The 13264-nt window shown below is 38.3% G+C and overlaps 1 protein-coding gene across 1 annotated transcript; it reads left to right on the forward strand.

Annotated features, from left to right (window-relative positions):
• The first annotated feature begins 1464 nt into the window (after positions 1-1464).
• On the forward strand, positions 1465-12515 carry LOC110366557 (G-protein coupled receptor family C group 6 member A-like). The gene is made up of 7 exons (XM_036132823.1): positions 1465-1484; positions 3491-3661; positions 3745-4057; positions 6053-6805; positions 9151-9363; positions 9439-9556; positions 11136-12515. The coding sequence occupies exons 1-7, from the start codon at positions 1465-1467 to the stop codon at positions 12065-12067; spliced, it is 2520 nt and encodes an 839-aa protein (XP_035988716.1). The 3' UTR covers positions 12068-12515.
• The last annotated feature ends 749 nt before the right edge of the window (positions 12516-13264 follow it).

Raw genomic sequence — 13264 nt, forward strand, 5'->3', positions numbered from 1 at the left:
AACATGTCATCTCAAGGCACTTTACAAAGTCAAGTTCAATCATATTATACAGATTGGGTCAGATTATACAGATTGGTCAAAAATGTCCTATATAAGGAAACCAGTTGATTGCATCAAAGTCCCGACAAGCAGCATTCACTCCTGGGGAAGCGTAGAGCCACAGGAAGAGTCATCTGCATTGTCCATAGCTTTGCTGCAATCCCTCATACTGAGCAAGCATGAAGCGACAGTGGGAAGAAAAACCACCCATTAGCGGGAAGGAAAAACCTCCGGCAGAACCGGGCTCAGTATGAACGGTCATCTGCCTCGACCGACTGGGGGTTACAGAAGACAGAGCAGAGACACAACAAGAGAAACAAAAAAGCACAGAAGCACACATTGATCTAGTAATCTGTTCTACATTAGATGGTAGTAGCGGGTGAGCCGTCTTCTCTGGATGATGTCACAGTTAACAGAACGCCAGACCAGGTGTACCTACTATGAAGAGAAAAGAGAGAGAACAGAAAGTTAAAGCAGAAATGACAACACATAATGCATAATTGAAGAACAGTAGAACTCAATAGAGGGAGAAAATTAGATCCTGATATACTCCAGTAGCGTAACATGAGCCACTAGTTATAATTTTTGTCAAAAAGAAAAGTTTTAAGCCTAGTCTTAAAAGTAGACAGGGTGTCTGCCTCACGGACCAAAACTGGGAGTTGGTTCCACAGGAGAGGAGCCTGATAGCTAAAGGATCTGCCTCCCATTCTACTTTTAGAGACTCTAGGAACCACCAGCAGACCTGCAGTCTGAGAGCGAAGTGCTCTGTTAGGAACATACGGGGTAATCAGAGCTCTGATATATGATGGAGTTTGATTATTAAGGGCTTTATACGTTAGAAGAAGAATTTTAAATTCTATTCTTGATTTAACAGGAAGCCAATGAAGGGAAGCTAAAATTGGAGAAATATGATCCCTCTTGTTGATTTTCATCAGAACTCTTGCTGCAGCATTTTGGATCAGCTGAAGGCTTTGAACTGCATTTTGTGGACTTCCTGATAGTAAAGAATTACAATAGTCCAGCCTTGAAGTAACAAATGCATGGACCAGTTTTTCAGCATCACTCCAGGACAGAATGTTTCTAATTTTGGCGATATTCCGGAGGTGAAAAAAGGAAACTCTGGAAACCTGTTTAATATGGGATTTAAATGACATGTCTTGGTCAAAAATAACACCAAGATTTTTTACTTTATTACCAGAGGCCAGGTTAATGCCACCCAGATTAAGTGATTGGTTAAGAAGTTTATTTTTTGAGGACACTGGCCCAAAGATTACAACTTCGGTCTTGTCAGAATTTAGATGCAGGAAATTTAAAGTCATCCAGCTTTTGATGTCATCAAGACATGACTGCAAATCTGGCCTTTATGGAAAATCTACAACAAGGAGGACGATGTTGAAGGAAAACCATGTGACGTCCTGATTCAACATGTGGAAGAAGGTGCTCTGGTCAGGTGAGACCATTCAGAACCTTTTGGTCTAATTGCAGAAAATGAACAGTCCATCACACCGAACACACAACCCCCACCGCTGAAGCATGGTGGTGGCAGCATCATGCTGTTGGGATATTCATCACCACTTACAGGGAGTTGATAGGAAGACGGATGGAGCTCAGTGCATTGAAATCCTGGGCAAGAATGTGTTTAAGGCTGCAATAGATTTGAGACTGGGGTGAAGGTACACCTTCCATTAGAACAATGAACTGAAACGCACAGCCAGAGCTACTTTGAAATGGTGCCAATCTAAGCATACTCATGTAACCCAGGCGTTGAGCTCTAAAAGTCCAAAGGGTTCACAGATTTTAAGTCCAGCTGGAGAGATTCCCAAAAGTTAAGAATGTAAACCCTGAGAGCAAAATCTCCTTTTGTTTCTAGGATCAGGAAACACCCAACAAACCTGGATCAGATTTCCTCAGTGTTAGTGCCGCAGTGCTGTTTCACATTTGAAAGGATTAGGTATCAAATGCAATCAGGTCCGCACTGTCCAAATAAAAGATAAATATTTTTAATTACAATCTATCATAAATCAATTTAGGGTTATTTGTGCAGATAGTAGATGTTTTTTAGCTTCTTTGAGCAAACATAATCCTCTGAAGAAGCCTTTACTTCTCAATTCCCCATCATCATAAGCCCTCACAGTGAAGCCACGTTCCTCACAATGTACTGTTTGATGGCATGCTGGAAGCCAGCCAAGTCCCAAGAGACTCATTCGATCTCTGCAGGGCTCCAAAGAGTTTCTAAATCCCAGCAAGGCTACATAAATGCCTTTGCCTACATTATAGCTGTTCAACCATTGAGGCTGATCAGTGCAGACAGAATTTTATGTTTTATAGCACTACTTTATGCCTGAGATCCAGAGGTGGGTATTAACCAGCTACATTGACTTCAGTATGTTTTGGAACAAAATGTGCTTATAGAAGTATTTTTACTGCACTATACTTTTTACCTTTACTTGAGCAACATTATCAAAATGTATCGCTACTCCTACTTGAGTAAATTGTCTGGCCACTGTACCTGTACGTAACTTCATTGAATAAAAAACAAACTTGTTTTAACCAAAAATGCACCAGAGAGACACAACTACAGTTTATGTTTAACTAAGACTTCTTGTTTGCTTTGTTGTTTTAATGTTATTTTCTATCTGCTGAGATCTCTGAGCCATTTGAACATACGGTAAACAATAGATATTGACATTAGAAATACTTTGCACTGTTTTAAAATGCTGTTTATACATTACCTGCTAAAGGTATTCGTTTCTATAACTTTTATGCTAAAAATATTTTAAAGTGTTTCTTTGGCCTGAATTTACTTTGTAATTATGTTTTTTGTCTTTAAAATACTAAAATTTGTACAAACCTTTTTTATTTTTTTCTGCCAAGTACATAGTTTTTAAATATTAAATCATTACTTGAGTAGCCTTTTTACTTAATACTTTTTACTTGAGTAATTTATCGGTTGGCAGTTTTTTTTTTTTTACTTTTATATGAGTAAAGTTATTAAATTAAAGTTACTCTTACTTATGTACAATTTTGGTCCACCCCAGTGTGCTAAAAAACAATACCTGTTTAATCAAAACACTCAATTATAGGATTGTTGAGGAGAAAAATTATTTCAATGAAGCATACTGCCCTCTCATGGGCTTAATTTGCGGCACAGAGGTTTTAGATGCTCTTACCTCAGGGCAAAGTGCACATACAAAAACCTTTCCTGTTCAGACTGCTTAATCTGCTGAGCTCGTGTGATGATGACACGCAATCAGAAGTAACTGCAAATGAATCCTTCTTTGTGGGTGATTCAAATCACCTTCCAAACTTTGTGTCAGTATTTTACAGTCTGATGATGCAAATAATCCCACGCTGAAAAATGCAAACTTTATCCGAGAAGAAATTTCCCGGATCCACCTCACACTGCAGAGAGCTGAATACACAGCGCACACGTCTTTTTTTTACCTCTGAGCACCATGTTTTTGCTGAAGTTACTTGTAACTTTGATGAGTGTGTTTCACTCTAGCTCCAAAAATAATTATTTGCACGTGTACAGTCCTGGAGACATCATGATTGGAGGTCTTTTTCCTATTCACCAACAAAAAAACACAACAAAAGATTCTGGTCTAATCTCTTGTGACGAGTAAGTATGTCCTCAAGGGGGGAAGATTAAATTATCTTACATTACTTGAAGATGGATTGTTTATTCCATGACTTATTTTACAGATTTAATATCCAAACGCTGCTTCGCACCCAAGTGATGATCTACGCCATCCAAGAAATAAACCAACGCTCGCCGAGACTGCTGCCCAACCTCACGCTTGGATATGACATCTATGATACTTGTGGAGACGTCAGCCTGGCCATCAGAGCAGCTCTGCAGCTGCTAAAGAACCAGTCAGACCCTCAGATGTGTCTCATACCTTCATCCATCAAATCCTCCTTACCTGAACCCGAGACAAAGGTGGTTATTGGAGAGAGGTACTCCGAGTTATCCATAGCCGTTGCACGGATATTTGCTCTACCATCAGTCACCCAGGTTTGTCTCTTGTTACGTGTAAAATGCAACTCAGCACTCCCTGTAGATGTAAATATGTTCATATTTTGACGCATACCAAGCTAAAAAAGTCAACACAGTAGAAGATGTCAAAAATAAGACCATGATGGATATTTGAATAACCTTTTCACCCTTTAATGTGTTATATGTTCTGTAAATAGGGCACAGAAGGGAAAAGTAGAAGACAAAGTAAAAACAATCCACTTGCACAAGTGTATTAACCTTGCCTGCGAGCTGAATTCTCACAGTATTTGTGCCTTCACAAACATACGAAAATCCATCTTGTATCGCTCTCGTTTCAATCATTTGAGCTTGAGGCTGAACCAAAAATTGTTTAGGCCAATCATGTTGCAGTATTGTGGTTTGAGGCAGGACATATAGCTGTTCAACTCAATTTAATTAAAATTGTATTTATATACCGGCAATTTACAGCACATGTGATCATCTCAAGGCACTTTACAAAGTCAAATTCAATCAAATCATACAGATTGGTCAAAAAGTTTCCTTTTAAGGAAACCCAGTAGATGGCATCATATTGACAAGCAGCATTCACTCCTCATAAAGGAGCACAGAGCCACAGTGATCAGTCGTCAGCATTGTCCATGGGTTTGCAGCAATCCCTCATACTGAGCAAGCATGAAGTGACAGAGGAGAGGAAAACTCCCCTTTAGCAGGAAGGAAAACCTCCAGCAGAACCAGGCTCAGTGTGAACGGTTATCTGCCTCGACCGACTGGGCTTTAGAGAAGACAGAGCAGAGACACAAAAAAAGCACAGAAGAGCACATTGATAAATGAATCGTTTCTGTTATATGGTAATAGTGGATTATCTGTCTCCCCTGGATGATGTAACAGCTAACAGAACACCTAACCAGGGGTACCTACTACGAAGAGAAAAAATGTCAGATAACAAAAAGGTAAAAGTTGAAATAACAACAAACAATGCAAATTGGAGAACAGTAGGAGAACTCAGCAGAGTGAGGAAAAATAGATTCTGATGTCCTCCAGCTGTGACGGTAGAGGTTCTGAGCCTACAGCCAAACCAAAATAGACATGGCAGTGCAGGAGGACGTGTGCATAGCTGCTGCTATCACATCTGCGTTGTCAGAATCAACGATTTCTTGTTTGAAAGAAGAACAGGAAGAAGTGCCTTGACCAGCATATTTTGTTCTAGTTTCTCATGGCGCCTGTTGCTTACTGTTTTATTTGATACCGGGATTGGGCTAAAACCAACCTTTTGTAGGCGAGCAGGAGGTGTCGCTTTGTCCCATCATCTCGGAAAGTTCTGCTGAATTTACCAAGTCCAAGGACTTCAAAGTGCTTAGTACAACAATCAATCTGTCGCCTATGCACTTGCTAGTGGTTGTAAGCTACATTGTAGCCACAGCTGCCATGGAGCTGCTGACAGAAGTCATTGTGTTCTCAGGCAAGTGTCTCACCCAAACCAGCTCAAACTGCAACTTGCATGTTACTGGCCACTGTCACCGGCACCCACTGTGTTGACGCAACCCCACAAATTTTTGACAAGATTTTGTTCCAAACTCTGTCATGATCTTTCCAAACCTTTACATTTCCTCTCAAGAATATATAGAGATACATATTTATATATATATTTTACAGACAGACAGGTCTGCTTTCTCAATTAAAAAAGTCTGGAGTAATGTGGAGTAACAAGCTTTATACCATTGCCCAACAAAGGCCCTGTAATGGCTTAGATAACATGCAAATTCAATCGAAACAGGTCCACCCCCTTAGTAATGGGCGGTTGTTAAAGCCATTAAACCAGCAGATTGGACCGAAACTGGTCCACTCCTCTGTAACGAGGAGTCATAGGGTTGTTATTGGCTTGGCTTAAAGGAACAATGTTATTTTCCATAACCTTTATGTCAAGTATTGTTTTAATGTCAGAAGCACATGCCATTTTTACAAAGTTGTGTATTTTATTGATATCCTCTATAATTTTGTTCCTACTCTCCACAGATTAGTTATGCATCAACCAGTGAGCTGCTCAGCAAAAAATATAAGTTCCCCACCTTCCTAAGGACTGTTTCCAGTGACAGATATCAGACAACAGCCATTTGTGAGCTGGTGAAGTACTTTTCATGGCAATCAGTGGCCATTGTGGGAAGTGATGATGAATATGGGAAGTACGGCACTGATAGCCTCAAGAAGTTGTTCGGGGAGAATAACATCTGTGTTGATTTTGTAGAGATTCTCCCTGGTAACTTCAGTGAAAACTCTTCAACAGCAGGAGATCTGATAGAAAAAATAAACGTTTCTAAGGCTGAGGCCATCATCATGTTCACCAAAGACAGAAATGTTCGCATCGTCCTTGAAGGAGTTATTAAAAAAAAGATGAACAGAACCTGGATTGGAGGTGACACCTGGTCCACTTCTCCTGAGATCTCTAAAATAGAAGGCATCGAAAGCATCGGACCAGTTTTTGGATTCATCTTTAAACAGAACGATGTTCCCGGTTTTCAAGATTACATCAGCTCTGAGTTTAATGGAAGTACAAAGTCCTTTTTGAGTCATTACCAACTTTCCCCAAAAAACTTTGAAGATGGTACTGAATGTAACATGACTTCCAGCCAAAGCTGCCTGCACTACTACATTGACCGTGATGAATCCTACAGCATCTACCTGGCTGTCCAGGTCATTGCTGAGGGCCTCAGGGGCTTGCTAAGATGTGACAATGGAAGCTGTGAACGGACCAATTTCACCACCACTGAGGTACAGTAGAGAGAATTTTGTTCTGATACATATTGTTTTTTAAAAATAACTTTTTATATGTGCCTGTGCAAATTCTCAGATATTTGCACAGGTCATGGCAGCAGCAATCAGTTTAAATCAGAAGCAACCAGAGCGTCACTCAGTTTTTCTGAAAATATTTCGACACCTGTCCATAGACAACCTGTAGTTGGAGCGGTGCTGTTTTTAAGCACATGGAGGCCCATCCTCCTAGGACTGTGCAAAACCAAAGCTGAGTGGGGTTGTGTATGCAGCCCAGTCCAGCAAGGACTGCTCTGAGTCCTACATTAGAGTAACCAAACAGCAACTACAAAAAAGGATGGTACAACACAGGGAGGCCAGCAGCTCAGGGAGAGATTCAGCAGTTCACTTGCACCCTGATAACAAAGGACACACATTTGATGACAATGCTGCCCAGACTTTGGACCTAGAGAACAGATGGCTAGAAAGAGGAGTGAAAGATGCCATCTTGGCCAAAAGACAAAAGCCATCGCTGAACAGAGGGGGAGAATTGTGCTTCCAACTACCCAGGTTGTGCAGCTCGGTCCTCCAACACATTCCGAAGAGATCACACAAGCAATCTCATCAGGATCCAGGTGACCTAGTAATCCACTCACTCCAAGCAACAGCCTCTAAAGACCCAGGAAAATTATGGGTGGATCATTGATTTGCATCTGACTTGGTATGCACCTAGGAGGATGGGCCTCCATTTGCTAAAAAACACTAGCGCTCCAACTACTGGTTGCTCAAGTGTGAACTGTCAGAATTGAGAAAGACTCGTGGATAAGTGTCTAAATGTTTTTAGAAAACCTGAGTGAAGGTCCGCTTGCCTCTGATTTAAACCGGTTTGCTGTTGACTCAACTGAAAAACATCACATTTGTCTTTGCTTTAAGATCAATCTCCAACATGCAAAGATTTTTTTTTTTTGCAAGATCATTTTAGCACTCTTCTGGTACTAATTATTTGTGCTGATTAAACATATACAGAATAACAAGTTTTTCTTTGGTTCAAATAATCTGGTAAGAAAAAGGTTGTTGCCGGTTGATAGTTTTCTCAAAGCTAACTGGCTGTTAGCTGTGGATTAGTTTATACATTTGGCGGTAAACCAGATTTTTTCAGCAAGAGAAACACAAGTCAATTTCAGAACTAGTTCATTTTCTTTTTTAAAAACTACAGTCAGAGGATAGGTGCATCATGAATACAGTTTTCATATTTATTATGTAACCAAAATAATTTTTTAGTGAGACACCAGCTCACATATTACACAGAACCAGATTTATGTTGAGTGTACCAAACAACACTTCCTGAGAAGAAACAATTGTGCAAATAGTCCTTAGTATCTAGTAAAATTTCAATGTTCAAATAAAAAAAAAATAAAAATAAAACAGGAATGCATCAGGTAGCAACCAGTTTCCAGAACAATATGAATGTACCGTGCAGTTGCATAAATCTACCAGATAAACACTCTCTGAGAAGTTAAACAGATTGCAAATAGTATAAGTGTTCCAGTTACATTTTCATGGGAGAGACAGCCTAAATGATCCCTAATTTAATTAAGAATGATTGAAACCAGTAGCATTTTTGTGAACATCTAAACAGATTATGAACTGGTAGTGTATTTGATTTTCAACAGGGGACGATAGTCCTCACAGCTTCGGGATAGAAGTTGTCTTTAAGTCTATTATTTTATTATTAAATGTTCCTGATAGGGGTGGACAATAATTCAATAACAAAATATATCGATCGATAGACATATATCGACGATAGAAAAACAGGGTCAGTAAAAAGTTCAATAGAACAGTTTTCCTTCCTTTTGCATTCTAGCCTATCATGTAGGTTAATACTACAGTCATTACATTCTCCCAACCAATCACAAAGGCAGACCCAGGAATGCTCCGTCCCCTTCAAAGAGTTCTTCTTTTTTTAAATTTGCAGTTTTGGTAAAAAGTTGGTTGAATAAAGGGTGTAAATTTGAATTCAGTGTTTGGCTGTTGTGTATCTAAAAATAGGTTGCTAAGCAACAACACAAAATGGCCCTGGGCTGCACTTAGAATATATGCTTTGAATTTGTTGATAATAACAATATCGATCAATGTGATTTTTATTTTATCGATATGCTGTTTTTTCTACTTCATCCAGCCCTAGTTCCTGAATCATTTACTTTATGGAAGAGGGACAGACAGTGGGTGGACAGAGGGATTGACAGCAAAGAATGAAATTTTGAAATAGGCTTACTGTTTTTGATATCTACCTGCTTTTGTCACAAAATGTATTTGAACTGCGGTGCCAGAACAAATATTTACTAGCCTAAAATCTATCTCCACAGCTATTCAATGAAATCAAGAAAATCAACATCACTGTTAACAACACAAACATCCACTTCGATATGAACGGGGATCCCAGTTTGGGATATGACGTAATGTTTTGGAACCCATCCAAGTCCAAAGGAGGTGTTGACATAAGAAAAATCGGAGAATACTGGCCAAACAAGAACATTTTGTTAAATGAAGATTTCTCCCAGTGGAGAAAGAATGAGGCTGTAAGATCAAAATATTTTATTCAGGACTGGATTAATGTCTGATGATCATGTGCTAATTACCTGTATCTTCCAAAGGTGTCTGTGTTTAACTGCTACAAAAAATGTAAACCAGGAGAAAGGCTGATATCAAAAGATGGAACATGCTGCTATAAGTGCATCACCTGTTCACCTGATGAGTATACATTTGGAAATGGTCAGTGTTTTTGGAATTTATTATTCATGGTAACAACATACCACTTTCTCTTAAGCTGCTTTACTTGCATGAGCTTCTGAAGTGTTATTTCACACTAATGTTTAAGGTCATCGAGTAACTTTAAATAGCAAAGATAACCTAAGTAAATAAAATAGATGTTTTATCTTTAACAATGCCTTTAAATATTGAGAGAAAAAGCTATTCAAACAACACATACCGTACACAAAAAAGTAATCGTCCCCTTTGTTAAATCATAAATTTACTAAATCATTTCATAAATGATGTGGTTCAATAAATTCAATTTCACTAACCATCGTCAGGTGAGATAACTGTCTGTATCCATATTCACAGAGATTCTCAGAGTCCTCTCAGGCAGCTCCTATCTCAGCCTAAAAATTCCTTATTTTCAGAGCGAGTCAGATCGCTGCTGAGAGCGACTCCGAGTAAGAGATGACAGACGATTTTACCTTAGTGAGGAGGTATGGTTGACCCCGTCTCTAGGTGTGATGCCATCCTTTAGGACCTGTGATTGCAAATTATTTATTTATTTATTTATATATATATATATATATATATATATATATATATATATATATATATATATATATATATATAAACAAACAACAAAAAACAACACACACACACAAATGCGGCCCCAGAATTTAAAGGAGAGAAGTTAACCGATTAGACTGGATGAAGAAATGTGTCTCATGAGGATGAAACTTAGCAAAATTAAATAATTGTCACAGCATTAAAATGTTTGAATGCGCCTTATTTACATTGTCATTTTGATTTGCTTGTTATGTTTACTTGCTATACCAGTCCTTTTACTACTTCTTCTATTTGATATTAATATGCACTTACCTGTCAGCATTTTATTGTGATAGCCTGCTTGTATAAAGATAAGATAATTCCTTTATTGTCTAATTTTGACACCTTCCAAAATTGTCTTATTTTGAAAGGTGTCACTGCTGTTAAATATGGATTAAAATTAGCTCAGCATCTCAGGAACACAACATCATACCTACGATTAAACATGGTAGTGTGATGGTTTGGGACCACTTTGCTTCTTTAGGACCTGGACAACATGATGTACCTGATGCAACCACTACTTTTGCTCTTTGGGAGAAAATCCTGAAAGAAATGTCTAGATTGTGACCTTAGGACAAAGATCTAAAGTACAACAGCATGTCCTCATTTGAAAGGCTAAACAAACGTCTGGACTTAAACCTTACCAAGAAGCTGTGGCATGACATTAAATGGTCAATTCATGCCGCAAAAACTGTTGTTTGTATTTGCTCCAGTTATATCTGTCTGATGTTAAAATTTGTTTGATAAGATGAAAAATATAAGTATGACAACAAAGCAAAAACAGAAACCATTTGGACAGGGGAAAATACTTCTTTTTAAATTAATGTACTTATTTTTTATTTGTCTTTACTCTTATTCAATCCATTCCTACCTTTAGGATAATTTCTGCAAATTACAACAAACACAACAAATATATATTAAAAAAATGTGGTTCTTTTTCAGTAAATTTTTGTATTTATATTTCTTTTGTTTTTGTTTCCTTTGGCAGATACAACGTGTATGAAATGTAAGGAGGGGCAGTACGCACCAGAAAACCAAAGGGATACTTGTGTGAATAAAACTGAAGTATTTCTCGAGTGGACAGACCCCTTCTCCATCATTCTGAGCACAATGGCTGTCTTTGCGATAGTTGCTACTGTTTTCAGTGCTATCATCATCCGAATCAACCGTGGAACTCCCATTGTTAAGGCAATTGGAGGTTGCTTGTGTTTCGTGGAGATGGCCTCCTTGCTTCTTGGGTTTAGCCTTACTTTCACCTTTATAGGAAAACCCACTCCAAATTCCTGTCTAGGCATTCCTCTCTTTGGCATCAGTTTCTCCCTTTGCATCTCCTGCATCCTGGCAAACTTAATCCAGATCCTGCATGGTTTTAGCTTTGACCCGAGGGTTTCCTCTAAGATTAAGAAACTTAATCATCCAGTGGCTTTAGTCATCATCATCTCTGGTGTGCAGGTGGCTGTGTCCTTGGCCTGGTTACTTGTTCTCCCACCTAGTCCTGAAAAGATGCAAAAGAGTACAAAAATATTGTACCAGTGTGTCATATACGAAGATTCCTCAAAGTTCTTTGCAGCCACAATAGTCTACAACTCTTTCTGGGGCTTTGTGTGTTTTATCTTTGCATTCAAAGGTAGAGAGCTACCCGACATTTACAAAAACGCCTCGTTAATCACTGTGAGCATGGTTCTGTTTTTAATTATATGGATTGTTTTCCTCCCAATCTTTCTCACTTTAGAAGGAAAGTACAAGCCAGCTATAAACAGCGCAGCCATTCTCATTTCGTGCTTCAGCATCCTTGCCTGCCACTTGGCCCCCAAATGTTACATTATGCTGTTCAGGAAAGAGATTAATAATCAGAATGCTATCAGCGAGTACATTAGAAAACATTACGAGAGGAAGGACATCTCAGTGATTACATCATGATCATACATGCTTGTCCTAATTCCTCCTGATAATAGATGAGCTACAAAATAATACAAATGAAGCGTGATGTATGCATAGGGCTGTTTGCTTAATGTCTGGACTTAAATCTGACCAGAATTTTACATTTTTAGGTAAGTTAGGAGGATTTTTTTTTCAAACCAAATTCTAAAGATGTATTTTCATGTATAACTTCTGAATTACTAGAAAAAAGTAAATCTATGAAAAAAAGTCTAAACATTGATTATGTTTGTTAAATTCTAAGCATTGAACAAACAAAAATATGTTCGGTGATCCTAACTGATCTAAAAGGACAAAGGTTTGATTTGATATAATGTTAGACAGCAAGGAAAAAGGGTTGTGTCTTTGTTTTGAATTTCCAAAATAATAGAAGGGTTTCAGGACACAAATGAGAATGATTAATCTACCCTTAGAACATGGATATGTACCACATGCCTTGAGGTAGCTGTTATTAAACCTTTACTTAAGAAACCTTCTCTTGATCAAGATCATGTAAGAAATTTCAGACCTATATCTAATCTTCTTTTCTTATCTATACTTCTTGAGAGAGCAGTTGCTAATCAAGTATGTGAAGATTTACACTAGTAATGACCTATTTGAAGAATTTCAGTCAGGCTTCAGAGCTCATCATAGCACTGAAACGGCTCTGGTGAAGGTCACTAATGATATTCTCATGGCCTCAGATAATGGACTTGTGTCTATACTTGTCCTATTAGATCTCAGTGCTCCATTTGATACGGCTGATGACAATATTATCCTAGAAACACTTGAACATACTGTAGAGATTAAGGGGAAAGCATTAGGCTGGTTTAAATCTTATCTGTCTCACAGATTCCAGTTTGTTCATGTTATAAATCTTCAAACTCTAGGGAGAAAATCCTAAAGGAGAATGTACTAAAGGGTTCAGTCCTTGGACCAATTCTGTTTACTATATATATATATATGCTTCTGATTGGTAAAATTATCAGACAGTATGAGATTAATTTCCACTGTTATGCTGATGACACTCAGCTATATTTATCCATAAATACTGATGAATCCAATCAATTACTTTGACTACAGGCATGTCTTGATGACATCAAAACTTGAATGACTTTAAATTTTCTGGTTTTAAGTCTTCAGAACACAGAAGTTGTCATCTTTGGACCAGGGTCTTTGAAAAATAAACTGGCCAACATT

This window comes from Fundulus heteroclitus, unplaced genomic scaffold (assembly GCF_011125445.2).
Source record: "Fundulus heteroclitus isolate FHET01 unplaced genomic scaffold, MU-UCD_Fhet_4.1 scaffold_55, whole genome shotgun sequence".
Classification (NCBI taxonomy): domain Eukaryota; kingdom Metazoa; phylum Chordata; class Actinopteri; order Cyprinodontiformes; family Fundulidae; genus Fundulus; species Fundulus heteroclitus.

What these genes read in the sequence shown, in the direction of transcription:
- LOC110366557 (XM_036132823.1), top strand. Translation starts at nt 1,465, where the DNA reads ATGTGGAAGAAGGTGCTCTG. An exon ending in GGTCTAATCTCTTGTGACGA is followed by an intron (nt 3,662 to 3,744) that starts GTAAGTATGTCC and finishes CTTATTTTACAG; the next exon opens with ATTTAATATCCAAACGCTGC. An exon ending in AGTGGAGAAAGAATGAGGCT is followed by an intron (nt 9,364 to 9,438) that starts GTAAGATCAAAA and finishes TATCTTCCAAAG; the next exon opens with GTGTCTGTGTTTAACTGCTA.